Source organism: Orycteropus afer, unplaced genomic scaffold (assembly GCF_000298275.1).
Source record: "Orycteropus afer afer isolate SDZICR_OR568_19922 unplaced genomic scaffold, OryAfe1.0 scaffold00104, whole genome shotgun sequence".
In the NCBI taxonomy this organism is placed as follows: Eukaryota; Metazoa; Chordata; class Mammalia; order Tubulidentata; family Orycteropodidae; genus Orycteropus; species Orycteropus afer.
Window position 1 is genome coordinate 5,201,468 of NW_006921691.1, and position 20,681 is coordinate 5,222,148.

Consider the following 20,681-nt stretch of genomic DNA (forward strand, 5'->3'; position numbering starts at 1 on the left):
GGGCTGACTGCTCTTCTGTCCGGGTTCCTGGCTTTTTATCCCCTTTCTCCTGCTCTTCTGGCCTGCTACTCTGGGCGGGCCTGAGTTGCCTCTCCTCACCTGATCCCTTCGGCTGACTGCCCACTTGGTTATAATTATTATTTTTGGATACGTTGTTGGAGTCTATTTGCTAGGATTTTGTTGAAGATTTTTGCATTTACATTCATGAGGAATATTGGTTTGTAGTTTTCCTTTTTACTGATGTATTTGCCTGGTTTTGGAATCAAGGTTATGCTTGCTTCATAAAATGAGTTAGGGAGGATTCCATCCTTTTGTATGTTTTGGAATAGTTTAAGTAGGATTGGTGTCAGTTCTTCTCTGAATATTTGATAGAATTCTCTAGTGAAACCATCTGGGCCAGGACATTTTTTTGTTGGTAATTTTTTAATGACCTGTTTAATTCATTCTTTTGTTATGCATCTATTCAACATTTCCACCTTAGTCTGTGTTAGTTTAGGTAAATAGTGTTTCTAGAAATCTGCCCATTTCTTCCAGATTTTCAAATTTGTTGGAGTACAGTTCTTTATAGTATCCTGATATTATCCTTTTCATTTCAGTTGGTTCTGTTGTGATGTCGCTCAGTTCATTTCTTATTCATATTATTTGTATTCTCTCCCTCTTTTCCTTTGTTAAATTCTCCAGTTGTTTGTTTATTAATCTTTTCAAAAACCAACTTCTAGTCTCGTTGGTATTTTCTATTGTGTTTCTATTTTCTGTTTCATTGATTTCTGTTTGAATCGTTATTATTTCCTTTCTTCTGGTGACTACAGGCTTTTCTTGCTGTTCTTTTTCTACTTGTTGGAGATGTTGGTGTAAAGTGTTGATTTTGGCTCTTTATTCTTTTCTGATGTGTGCATTTATTGCTATCAATTGACATCTGATAACTGCTTTTTGCTGTGTCCCAAAGATTTTGGTATATTGTGTTTTCATTCTTATTTGATTCAAGGATTTTTAAATTTCATTCTTTATTTCTTCTCTTACGTTGTCCTTCTTAAGGGGGGTTTTGTTCTGTTTCCATGTATTTGCTCTTTTTCTGTTGATCTTTCTATTGTTGATTTCTAATTTGATAGCATTGTGATCAGAGACAATGCTTTGTAGTATTTCAATGTTTTTTAAAGTAGTAAGGCTTGCTTTATGGCGTAACACATGGTCTGTCATGGAGAATGTTCCATGTGCACTGGAAAAGACTGTATATTGTGCTGTTGTTGGGTGAAGTGCTCTGTAGATGCCTGTAAGGTCAATTTGGTGGATTGTATTGTTTAGTTCTTCTGCATCTTTGTTGAGTTTCTTTCCAGTTGTTCTATCTTTCATTGAAGGTTATGTACTGAAGTCTCCTACTATGACTGTGGAGTCATCCATTTGTCTTTTCAAATCTGTTAAAGTCTGATTTATGTATTTTGGGGCTCTTTCATTGGTTCCATAGGATCTCTGGGGGGCATAGTGCTTAAAGCATTTGATTGCTAACCAGAAGGCTGGTGTTTCAAACCCATAAGCCACTCCTCAGAAGGAAGATTGGGCAATCTACTTCCATAGTAATACCACCTTGGAAACCCAAGTAGGGGTTGCTATAAGTCAAATCTGATTTGACGGTGGTGAGTTGTTTTTTTTTTTTTAATTCCATAGATATTTATTATATTTGCTTGTTCGATTGATCCTTTAATCATTATATAATGTCCTTCCTTGTCTCTTATGGTGGTTTTTATTTTAAAGTCATTTTAATCAGAAATTAGTATTGCCACTCCTGCTCTTTTTTGGTTGCCATTTGCTTGGGAGATCTTTTTCCAACCTTTGATTTTTTTAGTCTGTTTTTGTCTTTGTCTCTAAGGTGTGTCTCTTGTAGACGAGATATTGATGGGTTATGTTTTCTTATCCAGTCTGCAGCTCTCATTCTCTTGAGGGGTGCATTTAATCCATTGACAGTCCATGTAATTATCAACAAGCATGAATTTGTTAGGAGCTCTGGTGGTATAGTGCCAAAGGCATTTGACTGCTAACCAGAAGGCTGGTGGTTCAAACCCACTGGCCACTCCTCAGAAGGAAGGTTGGGCAATCTACTTCCATAGTGATATTGCCTTGGAAACCCACGGAAGGGTCACTATGAATTGGATCCAACTCTATGGCAGTGAGTTTTTGAGTATGAATTTGTTGCTGTCATTTTCTTATGTGTTTTTTCTTGGTATTCCTGGTTTCTTTGTTCCATGTAATTTTCTGTTCTGATCTCATTTTGTTTATGAATTTTGTTTTCATTTTCTTTGTTGCTGTTGTTTTAGTATTTGTTAGATATTTGTGCTTGTCCTCTTTTTTATTGTGCTGTGAAAGTTTATAATTTTTCTTTGAGGTTAATCTGTGATTTATAATTTTCTCCTCAAGTTTAGACAGTCCATTCTATCTTGCAACTCTCTTGACTTCCTCACCATTTAGAAATTCTGTAACTATAGTATTTTTTTACCTTTTTTTGGTTTATAGTTGTCCTCATTTACCAACTGTTGTCTCTGGTTCCCTGTTTACAGTCTTGTATGCTTATTTTACTTTGAATACTTCTATAACTGGGTTGGTTTCTTGGTTATGTTGTCATGTGTGCTAATCATCGGTTGTTTTCCACTATTGTTTGTTCTCTGTCCAAGCAACTCTTTTTAGCATCTATTGTAAGGGTAGTCTCATTTTAACAAATTCCCTTAATTTCTGTTTATCTGGAAATATGCTAATTTTACCATCAGATTTGAGTGACAGTTTTGCTGTGTAAAAAATTCTTGGTTGGAAATTTTTTTATTTTTGGGTTTTATATATATCACCCCATTGCCTTCTGACCTGCATGGTTCCTGGCAGTAAATCAGAGCTTAGTCTTAATTGTTGCCCTTTGTAGGTAATTGTTCGTTTTTCTTGTGTTGCTTTCAGAATTCTTTCTTTGTCTTTGGTTTTGGTAAGTTTGATGTTTTGTCTTGGTAATTTTATTTTGGGGTTGGTTGACCTTCTTGAATATTCTCATCTTTCATCATATTAGGGAAATTATTTTCCAACAAATCTTTGACAATTTTCTCTATGGTTTTATTTGTCTCCTCCTGTTCTGGAATTCCAGTTACACATAGGTTATTCCTGTTGATGGTATCTCACGTGAATCTTAGGCTTTCTTTTTTTTTGTGATTGTTCCCTTATAAAGGTAGTATTGAGATACATGTCTTCAGTCTTATTAATTCTGTCTTCCATTGATTAGATTGTACTCCTTTGGCCATTCACTGTGTTGACTCTTTCTAAAAAGTTAGTATTTATCTTCTGGATGTTTATTTATTGTTTTTGTATCATTTCTAGTTTTTTCCATTTATTTTGTTAATTTGTTCTTTTATTGTTTTCCTAAATTGTTCTTGAGTTTTTTTGTGTGTTCCTTAATGTTGTCAGTATTTTCCTTGATTTTTCTCTCAATCCATTGAAGGTACCTAAATATAATTATTTTTAATTCTTTTCTCAGGGAATTCCAATGCTGTTTCTTCTTCAGGAATGTTTTCTGGGTCTGTATCCTGGTCATTGGTTGTCCTATTTTATCTGGCTTTTTTGTGTGGACTGGGTTGGTCAGTTGTCTCTGAGACATTGTAATGTCATTGTATTTATATTTAATTGGTGTTTGTCTGTTGGTGTGATTCACCCAATATTTTTTTTCTTCCTTATTTTGTTTTGATATATCTGTGTGAGTAGGGTACTGTCCTCCTCTATTTGCTAGTTGCCAGCACTTAGGCTTTCACCACCTGTCTCCTGGTGGGTATGATAGAGAATGAGAGTATGTGCACAGATTTCTGTTAGCTCTTCATGAAGCTCAGTTGAAGGTGAGTTGGGATGGTATTGGATGCCATCTATTGTTGGTCAGTTGGTGCAGAAACAAGTGATGGCCCTTACTTAATGGATGTGGCTGCAGGAGTTGCAGGTATTGTTGGGTCAAGTGGGAATGTTTGCAGTCTTCCACTTTATAAGAACAAAAATTTAAAAAAAAACACCAAAAAATGAAAACAAGCAAACAAAAAGCACAAACTGCATAAACAAGTAGAAACTACTGCAAAAAACAAAACAAAAAAAAACGAAAGCCAATAAATGAGAAAAAAAATTTAAATAATAAAATTAGGTAAGTATATACACACACACACACACACACATACATACATACACATACACAATAAAGAGACAAAAGAAAAGAGAAAAAAAGAACTCACAATATCTGGGGAGTGGGGGATGGGAGAAAAGAATAAGAATAAAAGGAGAGTAAAGAGAAAATGCCTAAACTATGAAAAGAAAAACAAGTGATGTAAGAATCAAAGGAAGAAAATAAATTAAAAAAAGAAGGGAATCAGAATAAGGGAAGAGAAAAGAAAACAAAAATAAAAACATTATGGAAAGAGACATGAATTATAAAGGAAGGATAGAGGAAGAAAAAAATAAATGCAAACAAAAATAAAACTGGGGGTACAGGGCAGGGCACACAGACTGGGATGGAATTACTTCTCATCCATCAGGTGGGTAGAGGTGGGGGATAGCTACACAATCTGTTCACCAAGAGGGTGTGGGGTATAAGAGTAACATAGGGAATATTGTACCTTTCTAGTCATCGGCTTCCAGTGTGGGTGTCAATGCTGTCCTTGGCAGGGAGAACTTATTCTTAGGTTGCTGCTCTGATCAGAACTCTACTTGGAAATAGTCACAATGGCTGCATCACTTGCAAATATTCAATATGTCTGTGCCCTCCGGACAGCTGGCAGTCCACAGCTCTGTTTGTCTCCTTCTTCGCTGTTTTCCTTCCTAGTTGTCAGCCACCAGTGCAGTCAATGCAGTCCTTGGCCAGCTTAGTTGTTTCTTAGGTTCCTACCTTGAATAGAATGCCATCTGTACATATTCCAACTAGCCATGCCATCAAAATAGCTGATAGTCTACAGCTCTGTTTGTCTCCTCATTCACTGTTTTCATTCAGGACCAGCCACTCTGTAGGAGAAAGATGAGGCAGTTTGCTTCTGTAAAGATTGGCAGCCTTTGAAACCTAACAGGGCAATTCAACTCTGTCCTGAAGGGTCATTATAAGTCAGAATTGACTCAATTTCTATGGGTTTGGTTGTTTGGTTTTAACCTTATTCACATATTCTAACACACTTCTCTACTTCTCTTCACCAGTTAATAAATTATTTATCATTTTCCTTCATCTAATTTCATTATAGTTTGTCTCTGCATAAAAGATCCATTCCTGACATACTGACAAAAGTAAAATTCCCAACTGAGAAAGGAGTCAATTAGCCAATGTGAAAAACAACAACAACAACAAAAAAAAAGCTCGATGATTTCTTTGGGAGGCCAAACCTTCCTAAAGATCCCAAAATGTTGTCAAATACCCTTCTTTCAATCTACAAAAGTATTAAAACTACAAATCAAAATGATAAAATTGTACAACAATTGAAAATAATAGAACATACCATATATTATTCATTTGAGTATTTGATAATTGAATTAGATAGATTATAAAATAATAAGATATATAATTTCTCCCTCTTACCACTCAATTAGGAGCTCTGATAGCACAGTGCCTAAGGCACTTGACTGCTAACCAGAAGGCTGCTGGTTCAAACCCACCAACCACTCCTCAGAAGAAAGGTTGGGCAATCTTACTTCTGTAGTGATACTGCCTCGGAAACCCAAGGAGGGGTCGCTATGAGTCAGGGCCGACTTGACGGCACACAACAACAACAACAAACACTCAATTATTTCCTCTCAATTTTAATTTAAAAAGTTTCTGGGAAAAGAAGAGCTTGTGTTCAGAAATTCCATGATGACTATTCTTTATTTGCAAAAAGTTTGTTGAAATATATGAAACTGCATTTTTTTTTCAGTGTTAAATTCAGTGATTAAGTTTATAAGCTATTGTTTAAATGTTATTCTCAGTTTTCAGAAGAAAATGCAAATAAAATGAAGAAAATATATGGAGAATTTTGTAGTCACCACAAAGAAGCAGTAAGTCTCTTCAAAGAACTCCAGCAGAATAAAAAGTTTCAGAATTTTATTAAGGTCAGTATTTGAAAACCCTATTATAAATTAGCAGACCAACATGGGAAACTAATTCATGCTTGTCTCTTACATAATTTTAACAAGTTTCACATCTACTGTTGTTTCTCAGGTGAAGAAGTGGTAAGTTGGCTTAAAGTTAGAAACTATCTTTTCCTGGTTAGTAAAATATTTTCCCCAAATCATTTCCTTTTTTATCTTGTACGTGAAGTCATATTGTCCAAGCTTCTGAGCATATTTATGATACCCTGGGAAGCTATTTCATGCCACAATAAGTTATAACTCAAAAGAACCAAAGTAAAAATAAAGATAAGATCTATTTTCCAAATATTAGGTAACATGTGAGTGTTTACAGAGGTAGTGTTTGACATATATGTGAAGAAGCCAGCTTTGTCTGTTTTTTTGTTTTCTTTTGTAACTGGACTGTGATTGGTATAGTTAAGAATCATAGAATTTCTTTCCCGTGATGTGAAACACTGCTTCATCAGCTCTGAAAGGTATACCCTTAACCCTTCCAGTGTCAGGGAACTCCCTAATTTAATGATTTGAGGTGACAGGAAATTCTCTCTTAGATTTAATTGAAAAGAATTTCCTAATTACTTCTGCCCCTATTTCTCCATTTGCCTTTATGTATGTGTGGGATGGGGGAATCACAGGGAATAAACAGAAATACATGACAGGGTAGATTGGCCTAGCAGGTGCATTAAACAAACAAAAAGCTTTATACCAAGCTTTTTTTTTGTATATGAAAAGCTATATACAAGAACAGAGAGGATAATACAATGGACTCATCTGTACCATCAGCCAGTTTCAATGCAGTAACTGTCAACTCATGGCCACTATTATTTGTTTGTGTTCCTCCTATCTTACTCTTATCCCACCCCTATTAGATTAGTTTGAAACAGATCCAAAAATCATATAATAACATCTATAAATATTTCAGTATGTATCTATAGATGATACAGTTTCCTTAAAAAAGTTAGAGTAAAAATGCCATTATCACACTTAAATAAATTAACAATAACTATGTTCATGGAATAGCTGACCAGTATTCAAACTTCCCTGATTATCTCATAAAATTTTATTTTTCAAATCTGAATCTGACCAAGAGTCACATATTTTATGTGACAGTTATTAAATCTCTAATCTTAATGTTTCCTCTTCTTTTTTCTTCCAATTTGAAGACATTTATCCTGTAAAATTTCCCACAATCTAAATTTCTATCTGGCATTTTAAGAATGCTACCAGATTCTGTTTCCTCTTTTTTCATGTACATAAGTGTAGAAGATTTGAAAACTTGAGAAGGACTTTGAGATTTTTAGGGGAAAAAAAAGTGCCTCATGTAGAGGAAACTTTAAGTATCCTAATGAATAGTAACAATATGGAGGAAGACCTGTTAGAAAAACAAATAGCTAAAAATTCATATTCAAACTCTAACTTTGATTATTTTAAAATTATTTTTCAAAGCTTTTGCTATTCATGAATCTTAGTGCTTAGAAGTATTGCAACTTATTTACTTTTAGGATTAATTAGAGATACCGCAGAGAAAGGTAAACTTTTTGAAATCTTGGAGAGTTGGAGTGTTGAAGGATAATATATACATTTTAATGGCAATGAATCAAGTCTTAATTAATGACAATGCATGTATGTTTAGTCTGGATAGAATTACACCATAGCAATTTTCTTTTATTATTGAATTCATACCTAAAAAGTAAATGGAGGTGGAATTTATATATAATAACATGTATACATTTTTTTTAAGCTCCGGAATAGTAATCTTTTGGCTCGACGCCGAGGAATTCCAGAGTGTATTCTGCTGGTTACTCAGCGAATCACAAAATATCCTGTGTTGGTGGAAAGGATATTGCAGTACACAAAGGGTGAGTGATGACTTCTGAAATAAGCATTTACCTCTTTCATTTAACATAGCTGCAAGTTATGCCAGTTGCAGTTGATCCCAACTCATGACGACCCCATATGTGTCAGTGTAGAACTATGTTCCATAGATTTTTCCATGGCTTATTTTTCAGAAGTGGATAGTTAGGACTTTATTCTGATAAGCTTCTGGGTGAACTCAGACCTCCATCCTTTTGGTTAGCAGTTGACCATGTTAACCATCTGAAGTATACTGTTGTTGTTGTTATGTGCCATCGAGTCGGACCCGACTCATAGCGACCACTCCTTGGGTTTCTGAGGCAGTATCACTGTGGAAGTTTGCCCCATCTTCCTTCTGAGGAGTTGCTGGTGGGTTTGAACCTCCAACCTTCTGGTTAGCAGTCAAGTGCCTTAGGCACTACGCTACCAGAGCTCCCTGAAGTATACTACAAAACTATAAATCCTTGTGGTCTCTGATTCACCAGGTTTTTCATTATGGGGAAACTGTTAAAGCCTTAGGATTTGAAGAATTGTCTTGTACAATGTGACTTAGTCAATAGTTTGAATTCTTCCAAGCACCCAAACCAAGTAGGCTTCTCATACTTTGATCCTGCTTTTCTTCTCTATATTTTCCCACATCTTGACCTTCTTAATACTTCCTTTTCCTTGTCTTCCTATTAGCTTCACAGCAATCTGGTGTAACATATGCTACCACTCCTTTCACCAAATGCCAAGCATGAATTACTTGATTGAGAAAGACTGTACAAAGGAGCTGTTTCTGATCCTGTTAATTCATCAAGTTCTAGGGAGTAAACAGTTGTCTCCTTTAAGAAGCTATTGGTGCATGTGGCTAGACTATAAGCTCCTTGAGGGAGATATGAGACCTGTGTGTGTCTAGTTCACAGGTACATCTTGAGTGCCCAGTGCAGAGCTGATAAAGAGTAGGCTCTCAGTAAATTAATACATATTTGTGCAATGAATGAATAAATAAAACTGCCTGTGCCTCAGGCTAGCTTATTGATCTCAAGTAGAAGTTACTATTAGGGGTTAGTGTATGATGTTAACAGAGGCTTGAGGTAGAGTTTTGTCAACTTGGGTTGCCATCGTATTTACTTGGCTCTGCCATTCATTAGTTGGGCAGTTTATTAAATGAATCTTGGTTTTCTCAACCACAAATTGAGAAGAATAATCTTTATCTTATGGATTTATGCAGGTGAGATGAGATGGTCTTGTAAAGTGCCCGATGTGTAGTGCCTGATATGAATGAGGTGCTGAGTATGTGGGAGCTGTTTTTATTATCACTATTCCAGTCAGTTGACTTAGAGATAATTAAAAAGGGAATAGCTTTGGTGCCTGTTCTAAAAAAGACCTCAACCTCTTATATCTTTCTTTATTTTTAAAAATTTTGAGTCTAGGTAAGTTGAAAAGCAAGGAACTGTGGTGGTGTAGTTGTTCAATCATTTGACTGCTAACAAAAGGTTGGCGGTTCGAACCCACCAGCTACTCCATCGGAGAAAGATGACACAGTCTGCTTCCATAAAGATTTACAGCCTCAGAAACCGTATAGGGCAGTTCTACTCTGTCCAGTTGGGTTGCCATGTGTTGGAAATGACTTCATGGCAGTGAGTTTTAAGTAGAAGAGCATTATTTTTTTCTTTTTCATTTCATCTGTCACACTTAGGACTACATACAGGGAGGAAGGGTAGCATCAATTCCTTCTGTCCATTTTTATCCCACCCTATAATTTAACATAAAAGAGAATCTAAACAACATAAAGAGAAAACCATTATAAATTTGGTTCTGCAGAAGACTTCGTGTTCTGTTTGTATTACCTTTCTTGAGTTAAATGCAACACCTCAAAGACTAAAAACCGTCAGATTGTTTCTAGTCATCTAGTGCTGTTCCAAGAAACATCCCATGCCAAATTTTCCTGGTAGAAGCAACTATGTTTTTGATTGACTAATGGATATCAGAAACTCTAAGTATGATTTATGAGTCCTCAGGCATAGTCAGTATGGTGGCAGACGCTGCCTCCTTTGTCAGACCTTACTAATAGTCCCCTTTCTCCTGGGACTTCTGGGAACATTGGTTCACCATGACTTTCTATTATGGCTGAGTTTCTCAACCCTAGTTGGACAAGTTTTCCTCTGGAGATCTTGTCTAGGTTCAGATTTAGTAAGTCGGGGGTGGAACACAAAGTATGCATTTGTAATAGACTTCTAGGTGAGCTGGTGCTGCTATACTTTAAAAAGCATAGTGCATTATAAGATAGTAATTTGGCTCTGAATGGTTGAAAGAGTTTGAAGTTCTTTGTGGCCTTACCCCAAATCATATTTCAATTTTCTCTACTCACCTTTCCTCTTTATGAACCCTATTCTTTATAAAGAAGAATGCTTTTGGGGTAGGGGCATAGTGTCATAAGGTGTAGTAAAGTGGGGAGGTGCATTCTTTCTCAGGCAGTGAGAAGAAAATATCCCTCTTGTTCAAGAGATGTATCAGGATCAGCTCCTTGAGGCTTTCTGATCAAACCCGCATTTACGTGTTTAAGACATTTAGGACCTGGGAATGTTTACAACCTGTGGAGAACTTGCTCTCATTTCTCATGACTGCTATGTCTGTTTATTTCTGCTGCTCTAGGCTCTAGAGAACCTTTTGTTTTCTCTGCTGAAGCACATTTGATAAACACAGATGTTTCAAGGTTCTTTTTGGGTGGAGGTACAGAATGATACCATAGAATTTATATTTAATCCAAAATTTTCCTTAGGGGATTTTTGGCTTTTGGATGATAGGTTTAAATGTATTTAAAAAACCAAAGGAAAAAAATATTTTTTCTATTTTAGCATCCGTCTTACTGTATAGTGTTCTTACTTACTTTCTCTCTCCCTCTTATTTATTTCCTCCATGTAGAAAGAACTGAAGAACATAAAGACTTATGCAGAGCACTTTGCTTAATTAAAGACATGATTGCTGTGGTAGATTTAAAAGTCAGCGAATATGAGAAAAACCAAAAATGGCTTGACATTCTAAATAAGATGGAAAATAAAACGTACACTAAGCTCAAGAATGGCCATGTGTTTAGGAAGCAGGCACTGATAAGCAAAGAAAGGACTCTGTTACATGATGGCCTGGTTTACTGGAAAACCGCTACGGGTCGTTTCAAAGGTATCGTGACTTTAACAAACTAATTTCTCCTTTCACACACATTATTCCTTTAACAGAAGAGTAAATTTTCTAAAGAGAAATGATTCAGAAATGCAGGCACACACTAATTCTGGGTCTCTTGAAAGATTCCTCTTTGACTAAGTTGTGAACTTCAATAGGCAATGTGGCCAGTGCTGCCAGTCTTTGGTGAGAGTTTGTTGCCCCAAGAATATACTTTCCCATCTATTTTATAAATTTGTAAGTTTGTGATGTTTGAAATATGCTAGTTGTTGGCCTAGAAATACTCTGGCAGGTGTGGGAGGTTGAAAGGGAGGCAGAACACCCACCCACTTAGAGTCTGTTGTGTGCCAGGCCAGCCTGAGCTTCCGACCATTGAGGGGGGAAGGGACAGGAATCCTGGGGGCCACCTTTGTTAATGAGTAATATAATGGACAAAAATGCATGCTGACAGTGGTATGAACGCTTCCTCACTGCTATTGTTTGCTAATAGACATTTCCTTACTCTGTTTAGCGGATTGTAGTCCCTTCCACATCAAATCAACCAATTCCCATTGCAGTCAGCTTCAGCTCCTAGTGACATATGTATGCCAGAGTAGGACTGCACGACAGTTTTCAGTGCCTGATTTTTTGAAAGTAGATCACCAAGCCTTTCTTCTGAGGCTTCTCTGGGTGGACTTGAACCACCAACCTTTCAGTTAGTAGTTAAGCAAGCTAACCATTTGCACTACCGAGGGACTCCATAGTCTAACACAGGTTACTTGAATTCTTAAGGACGATTATGGCTTAACCCAGGCCACACACTAGAATCACCTCTGGAGCTTAAAAAAATTACTGATGTCTAAGTGTCATCCTGAGATGTTGATGCAATTGTTCTGAGATGAAGTGCAAGCATGATTTTTTATAAAACCTCCCAGGTGAGTATATGTCAGCCAATGTAGACCAGCGAAGAACCACTGGTCTAGACTCCTTGATTTTGTACTCCACTTTAATGACTTCCTTAGGTAAGCAATGAGAGAATGAGATTGTTAAGTATCAGCCTCTCAAAGGTTGTTACCCACTAGAGAATTATAAAATTTTGATGGAGGTTGCAATGATTTAAATGAGGTTTGTTGATTATCAACTTGCAATCTACAAGTGAAACCTGTGAGAGCGGAAACTCCAGGGGACTGCTGTATTTTCCTGGGTCTTACAGTTTTCCACCTTTGATGAGGTGAAATTTTACCACTTTTCCATCGCTCATTGTAGTAGAAAATATTTGAGTTTTCCTTGTAAGTTTTCTGCCTTACAAAGCTGGCTTTTGCAGATTTTACTATATATAATAAAAAATATCTACAATCTGTAGATCCAGTTGCTTGTTATTACTTGCTCTTTATCTATTTAGTAGAATCAATAGTTAGATAATGTTGTGTTTAAATGTTTAGTGGTTATGGTAAAGTTGGGTTCTTGTGGATAAATTGAAAGAGAAACCAGAATCTCAAACCTTCCTCCAAATCACAGGTTTACATATCTGATTTGAGGCAGCAGCTGCCCTCTGACATTTTTAATTAATTATTTTATTATTTTTTTAACAGTAATGTCTTTTTGTCATTCTATTGTTATTATTTACCATCAAATCGATTCCAATTCATGGTGATCCTACATACGTAGAATAGAACTGCTATGCAGGAATTTCAGGGCTGTGACCTCACAGAAGCAGATCACCATACCTGTCTTACAGTGTACCTCTGGTTTGAACTGCTAACCTTTCAGCTAGTAGTTCAGCACTTAACTGTTTAAGCCAATGAGGAACTCTTTGCCATTCTATCAGAGCCTACTTTTTTTTTTTAATTGTGATTTGGGTGAAGGTTTACAGTGCAAATTCACTTTCCATACAGTGGTTCACATATACTTTGTCTCATGACATTGACCACAGTTTACCAAAATGCAACAGCTCCCTTCCCAGTTCCTCACAATAGTTACTTCTTCCCAGTGTCCATCCCTCCATGCACTCCTGCCCCCTGAGCTGTCTCCCTGTGCATAAGCAGTCCTTCTTTCTCCCATGATTATTCTCTCCAGGGAGTGTATCTACTTGAGGTAAGTGTTCAACTCATATGCCTGTCTTTTGTTTGGCTGGAAACCACAGGTGTGGGTTTAATTCCACACCTGAAGGGCAGCTAGGGGCCATAGTCTCAGTGGTTCCACCAGGCTCTATCAGACCAGCAAACCTGGTCCCTCCATCCTTTTTTTTCTCCAAATGATTTTGAGTTTTGTTCCACATTGTTCTCCGTCTCTATCAAGGATCTCCTGCATAGATCCCCTTCCAAGTGGATGACAGTGGCAGCTGGGCACCATCTAGTTCTTCTGGTCTCATAGTCGTATAGGCTGCAGATTGGATGGTGTACCAGTTGCTAGGACTAATTGTTTCCATGAATTTTGGTTTTCTTCATTCTTCTTTGCAGAGCCTACTTTTTTTATTGGATATTTTTCTTCTGTTTTCAAAGCTAGCACTATATTTTGCTGGAGATTGAACTATAGCTATAGCTACACAAAAAGACATGCATACCTAAATGTTTGTCTGCTAGGCTACCTATAGCATAGATCTTCGGCTGTCATAGTATAAGTGTTTCTGCAAAAATTTAAAACTAGACAGTCTTTTTATATTTATTGAAATTATTTAAGTTTCAAACATGAAATCATGTTCAATAAAGGAATTGGAATTGTGGCTTGCTTCATTAATACTAGTAATTTTTTTTTTTCTTTGAAGATATTCTAGCTCTGCTTCTAACTGATGTGCTGCTCTTTTTACAAGAAAAAGACCAGAAATACATTTTTGCTGCCGTTGTAAGTATATGGCTGTAAGATGCATATTTTAATTGGTTTAATCCCACACTTCCTTGAAAAATGTCTGAAGGTCCTAGTGAAGTAAATTGGTCACTGACAGGAATATGCCCTTGTTATATTACCATTATTGTTAGGGATTGCACTGGTCAGAAATTGGTTTGAACCAGCATGGAAAGTGTTGATTGATACAGCCAGGGCTGGGAGTCAGAGGGTTTAGCAGTATAACCAGCCTGGAAATACTGAAAGACTCCAACAGCCACTCCTCAGAAGGAAGGTTGGGCAATCTACTTCCGTAGTAGTACCGTCTCAGAAAGCCAAGGAGGGGTTGCTATGAGTCGGATCTGACTCAACGGCAGTGAGTTTGTTTCTTTTTCTTTTTTTTTTTCCTGTAATGGTTGGTAAATACACACTTTTCTGAACCCTTGAACTGACCCTTTGATATACTGACTATCTTGGTCTTTCCTCCAGGATTTCCCAACCCACCCCCAAGACTTCCCTCAGATCCACCAATTAAAAAGTTAATGCTAGGCACAGCAGGGCACTTCCAAGGCTGTTAGCAGTCACATTACTGTCATCATGTCCCACCTGCCAACAAGGGAACATCATCCTGGTATCTGCGATTTAAGCGGGATTCTTTATTAATCCGACAGTGGTGGTGGTGGCGGTGTTAGGGGCTGCCGAGTCAGCTTCGACTCAGAGGCCCTATGTACAACAGAAGGCAATACTGCTGGTCCTGCGCCATCCTCACAGTACTGGCTATGCTTGAGTCTATCGTTGCAGCCACTGTATCTATCAGTCCATCTCCTTGAGGGTCTCTTTTTCACTGTCCATCCACTTTGTCAAGCGTGATGTCCTTCCCAGGGACTTGTCCCTCTGATGACATGTCCAAAGTAAGCAAAAGAACGAAGTCTCTCTGTCCTCACTTCCAAGGATCATTCTGGCTGTACTTCCACAATAGATTAGTTGGTTCTGGCAGTCCATGGTATATTCAGTATTCTTTGCCAACAACATAATTCAAATGCATCAATATCTACTATCATTGTTTCTAATTACTAAAGTGTTCATGTAACATCTGTCTTTGTAATGTGATAGATTAATTTTATTACTAGCACATAATTAGACTTAGACTAAGGCTGGTGGTTCAGACTCACCAGCCACTCCCGGGAAGGAAGGTTGGGCAATCTACTTTCATAGTGATACTGCCTTGGCAACCCAAGGAGGGGTCGCTATGACTCAGGGCTGACTCAACGGCACATAACAACAACAACAAGTGGTATAACTAGTATTTTATAATATTTATAATTATATTTATAATATAGTATTTATAGTATTTCCTACGCAGCATCTGTGTAGTCCAAAATGACTTACTTAAAGAGAAGGAAGATGTCATCAAGCAGTTCCTTGTCAGCATCATGGAACATCAGACTGTTAGAGGAAAGAGTCCAAGATACAAAAACCATGTGGGCAGTATAATGGTGGCTCTTCGAAGATGCTAATGTATACCATCTATTGAATGATAGGCTATTCAGATACCATAGCAGATAGTATCAATTCCAGCTATTTTTGGTAACTTCAAAGCTTCATGACATTTTTGCTGTGCTATTCAGGGAAAACAGATGATGGGATTCTGTGATGGGAGCAGTGCCTCCTCATTGGCCTGACTCTGCTCGTCATGTTTGCCAGTAGCCTGCTTCATCCTGCTTTGCATACTGCCTCTCTTCAGCACACTGATGCTGAGTTGTATAAAGATCAGATATTTCTTCACAGAGTGGCACCAAAGGGTAATAGGTCTTAAACATGTCTCCATATCCCTAATACATTTCAACTGTCTGGCTATATTGCAAATTTCATGAAAATCTGCTGTTTGGTCCAGGAACCTCCTATGCTGTTACCTGAAAGAACATAGAGAACAGAGTTGGAAGATAGGTCCATTTGGGTTGACTTGTGTGATGATGAGAGCCATGCTGGAAGAGAAAGCAAATTCACATCACACCCTTATAGACACAAACATTTCTTCAGAATCAAAGATTCCAAAAAGAAGCAAATCCTGCTTCTTAGGTTGTATCACAGGGCAAATAACCTGCTCATCACTCAAGAGTTAGACGCAAAGTAAAGGCAACTAGCGTGCTTTCTAGAACAACAAAGCATATGGCTTCAGAGCGAGCTATGATACTGAACTTACAGTACGATTTGAACTGTGGATCCATTCCTGTTACATGGCCTCTTGAGTTATTTATGCCACCTAAAGACCACCATTACTATTAAATGGAACATTATGAATGCAACCCACAAAATTCTAGAATGAAGGCAGCAATAAGTTAGCTCTTGTATTTTGGTTGAATGTATTTGAGTATGGGTGACAGTAAAATGTTGCTGATACTGGTTCCTGAATATGTTATCCTGACACATAGATGCAATTTATAAAAGCCATCCAAGCCCTTGGCAATGTCAGAAAGCAAAAAGAAAACATTATCTTAAAGAGTCAAATGCATCCTACTGTCTGATCATATACTTTTCAGTTGCATCTGTCTGATAACAGGCTATGTGTCATAAATATATTTAATACCTTGGGGAATTGGTGTATTACCTAGAGGTAGATGTACAGATATCTGGATTTCCTAGTTCCCACCCTAGTATTTTAGAAAGTTATCCTCATGCTAATGTCTAGAGGTGGGATACTCTTCTCCTTGTGCCATTTAGAAAAGCCTTTAGGAAATGCTTCTCCTCCTTGCTCCATGTTATGGAAGAAATGATGAATTTTGAAATAGCCAGAAGCTAAGCAGCTGAAGGTAGCAGGGAGATGGAGTAGCATCTGTACAAAAGAATTTTTTTCTTTTTTTTAAAGTGATTCAGTTGGAAATGGGGAATAGGACCCAAACCTACAAAATTAACAGGAAAATTAGATGTGTTCATTAAATCCTGGTGCATTGACTCTAGGAGGAATCTCTTGAATGTCTAGGAAAATAATTTTAAAATGAGCTAATAATAATAAAACACAGTGAACATGTAGATGTACAAGTTCAAATATTAAGTTCAGAGTTGAAAATTTAAGCAGCCTTAAGATCTCAGTACAGTTGAATCACTTATGGAATCGGTCACTAATAGAACTGACCACTTCCTGGAATAGTGAAATGGGTATGGTTCAACAGTGGTGCTAATGATAGCAGCTCCTCTTACATCAGAGTTCTTCAACTCCAATGCCTACAAGAATTGAGCAGCAAACATAAATGAGTGAATTGGAAAGGGATTGCTATCAAGGAGACAGTGGAGAATGTCAGGGTGTGTAGTGAACTGGCTGGTACAGCCTCACGTCAAAGAGGCAGAGATTACTCAGCTACAACCAGTGTTTGAGTATGAGCATGTTTTCTCAAGAATCCAGAAAACTAGACTTTTTAAAAAAGTGAAATCCCCAGTGAGGTAGTTATGGCTATGTGTCAACTTGGCTGGACCTGGTTTTGAGTGGCTGGGCAGCTGGATGTACTTATGCCCTATGACAGACTGGTAATGAAGTCCATGGTGGAATCTGCTGTGAGCAACTGAGTAGCTGCCTTAGGGATGTGGTCTGCTTCCAATATATAAGAAGAAGCTTTGAGAAAGGACTTGAGGTTTTTGGCACACTTGGACCCTGCATGTAGCCAAGTCTTCATTTGGCAGCCTGCGATGTTGCCTTCTGATCTTGGGACTGTTTCTGGACTTGAATTAGTGGCCTACTGTGTTGCTTAATAATCTTGGGACTGTGCCATTTTACTTGTCAACTTGGGTATGTCAGCTCTCAGCAGCCAGCAGCTGCCTGAGTGAAGAGACGCCTCCAGCTCCAGTGGGCTGGGAGCAAGAGGTGGAGCTGAAGCCCAAGGTCAAGGGGCTTTCACCCAGTCCCTAGAGCTGGCACTTTGAACTTAGACTTCCAGCCTCCTAAACTGTAAGAGAATAAATCCCTATTTGTTAAAGTCATCTATTTGTGATGTGTCTGTTATAGCAGCACTTGATACCCAAAGCACCTAATTTTCAAATGTTAACAACTTTGTAAAAAAAAATTTTTTTTTTTTAAATTCTATGACACAAACAAAACACCTGTGCAGGCTGAATTAGGCCTTTGACAGTTTTTGACATCTGCCTCCAAAGCACATGTGTTGCTTCCATTCCTTGGAGGTTTTAATTCTTATTCGTCTCCAGTGTTTCTGTGTGATGAATGTGAATAATCATGTACCTGTTCCCTGGTGCCTCCTGGTCTGATGGTGATTTAATGAATGCTACTCTCTACCCTCCTATATATTCTCCACTTTTAAAATATTTTACCCTCCCATCTCCCCTCCCACCAGAATACTAACTGACTGGTTCATATAATTCCACAATTGCCAATGTTGCAAGCAAATCTACCTCACTCTGCTTCTTTATATATAGAGACCTTTAAACTTGTAAGCTGAGGAAGCTAAAAATGTGAATTGTAATGAATAAAGCAGAAAAGTTCTTGGATAACCAGTTAACAATGAGTTGATTTCAATGCATGGGCACCCCAAGTGTAGCGGAATAGATCTGTGCTCCGTAGGGTTTTCAGTGACTGATCTTTCAGAAGTATGTAGGCTTTCTTCCAAGGCACGTCTGGATGGACTCAAACCTCCAACTTTTTGTTAGCAGATAAGCTGCTTAAACACTTGCACCACCCGAGTTCTCCAAAGTCTTGGATAGTCAACCTGTAACAGAATAAGGAATATTAACAAGCTCAAGGTGTCTCCATAACCAGAGAAGACAACAATCAAGAAGCTCTGCCACAAAGATCCTTCTGCTTTCATTTTTAGAGGCAGAACCTGGGACTAAATAGACCAGTGGTTTGTCCCATCATCATATTTTTTTCTTAAGCTACTCTAAGAAGAGGGAGCTCTGGTAGCATAGTGGCTAAGACACTTGCCTGCTAACCAGACGGCTGGCAGTTCAAACCCACCAGCCACTCCTCGGAAGGAAGGTTGGGCAATCCTACTTCCGTAGTGATACTGCCTCGGAAACCCAAGGAGGGGTCGCTGTGAGTGGGCCGACTCGATGGCACATAACAACAACAACAACAACACTAAGAAGAAGAGGATAAAGAGGTGCTATGGAAACACCCTGGCACACATCTTCAGATGTGGTAAAGCTAGGAAAGCAGACAGATCAGCACTAAGGAGTCAGCAGTGAGCGTTAGGGTGGCATGTTCTGGATAAAGGCGTCACTAAGTCCATGAGGGAGAAGCAAAACCACATGCAGCAACTGAGTCTGTAAACAGTGGTGGAAGCCACAAACCAAAGAAGATTCTTCATATTTACCCCCAAAACTATTCATTCTGCAGACTTTCTTTGGTCCAATCTTTCAGCTACAACTGGATATCCAAGTCAGTATTCTCTGTGCCTTGTTTGTCTTTGAATTCCCCAAAGCTTAGAAGGGTGCATTGAAACCCAAAACGACCAAACTCACTGCCTTCAAGTTTGATTTCAAATCATAGCAGCCATATATATATAACAACCTCACTGTCATCAAGTTGATTGGAACTCACAGTGACCACCCTTTGGGTTTCCGAGGTGATAAATATGGAAGTAGATTGCCCAGTCTTCCTTCTGTGGAGTGGCTGGTGGGTTTGAGCCACCAACCTTCTGATTAGCCGTCAAATGTCTTAGGCACTACACCACCAGAGCTCCTTTAGTATCCCTATAGGATAGAGTAAAACTGCCCCATAGTGTTTCCAAAGTTATAAATCTTTATGAAAGCAGCCTGCCTCATCTTTCTCTTACAGAGTGGCTGGTAGTTTTGAACTGCTGAACTTTTGGTTGGCAGCCAAAGGCCTTAAGCACTGCACCACCAGAATACTTAGAAGAATGTAGAAGGAGCCTAGTAAACGTTGATAGAAGAGGTGATTTAATTGTGGCTTGGATTCCAAATTTTAGAATCTCACCCCCATTTGTATTTGCTTTCTGTTCCTCTCTGATAGAAATTGTTAAATTCTAGTTCTACAGATATTTCTTGAATGTCTGTGCAACGCAATGTGCTGGGCTACAAAGATGAACTAGACCCATTCCTATCTACCAAAGATTTACCACTGATGGGGAAAAGAGGCATTTACAGGTAGACCTGTAGAAGTTAAGTTGCGACAAACTGCACTACAGTAATGGGAGAGGTTGCTTATGCCTGCAGAATCTAAGGTCTTTCCTCTTTCTGTCATTTATACAGTCTACCTCTTTGTGTTTGGGATTCTATTCTCATCAGCTTATTGAAATTGTGTTCCTGGTAAATCCAGTGGGTTCTTTTAGGTCCTCCATTCTTCTCAATCTCTTTGCAATATTTAATGCATAATTTCTTTGCCACTGCACTTCCAGAAAAATTCCTCCATCCTTGACCACTGCCTTTTGATGTTTCTCCTACCTTCTGACTGTTCTCCCTGTCTTTTTTAAAAGTTGTCCTTTTATACCACCAATTCTAAAGAACAAACATTCCCTTAAGTCCTCTTTCCATTTTTTCTTCTCCTTGTCCTCTCTTGGAGATCTTATCAACTTCCATAGCTCTTTTGAAAAGGTTGGAAGTAAAAGAAAGATTTGTCTACTACTGTTTCTTTATTTAACAAAACAAAACAAAAAACTTACTGCCATCAAGTCAATTCTGAATAAAAATGACCCTATGGCACATAGTAAAACTGCCCCATAGGGTTTCCAGGGCTATAAATCTTTACAGAAGCAGACTGCCTCATCTTTCTCCTGATGAGTGGCTGGTGGGTTCAAACCACCTACCTTTTTTTT

The 20,681-nt window shown here is 38.1% G+C and overlaps 1 protein-coding gene across 1 annotated transcript in view; it reads left to right on the plus strand.

The window, feature by feature from the left end:
* The window catches only part of ARHGEF28 (Rho guanine nucleotide exchange factor 28), a 223,182-nt gene that overhangs the window by 99,969 nt on the left and 102,532 nt on the right, over nucleotides 1-20,681 (plus strand). Inside the window, exons 15-18 of the mRNA XM_042781320.1 lie at nucleotides 5,947-6,069; nucleotides 7,829-7,946; nucleotides 10,849-11,103; nucleotides 13,847-13,923. Of these exons, the coding sequence (XP_042637254.1) occupies nucleotides 5,947-6,069; nucleotides 7,829-7,946; nucleotides 10,849-11,103; nucleotides 13,847-13,923 (573 nt within the window). The remainder of the gene's footprint in view (nucleotides 1-5,946; nucleotides 6,070-7,828; nucleotides 7,947-10,848; nucleotides 11,104-13,846; nucleotides 13,924-20,681) is intronic.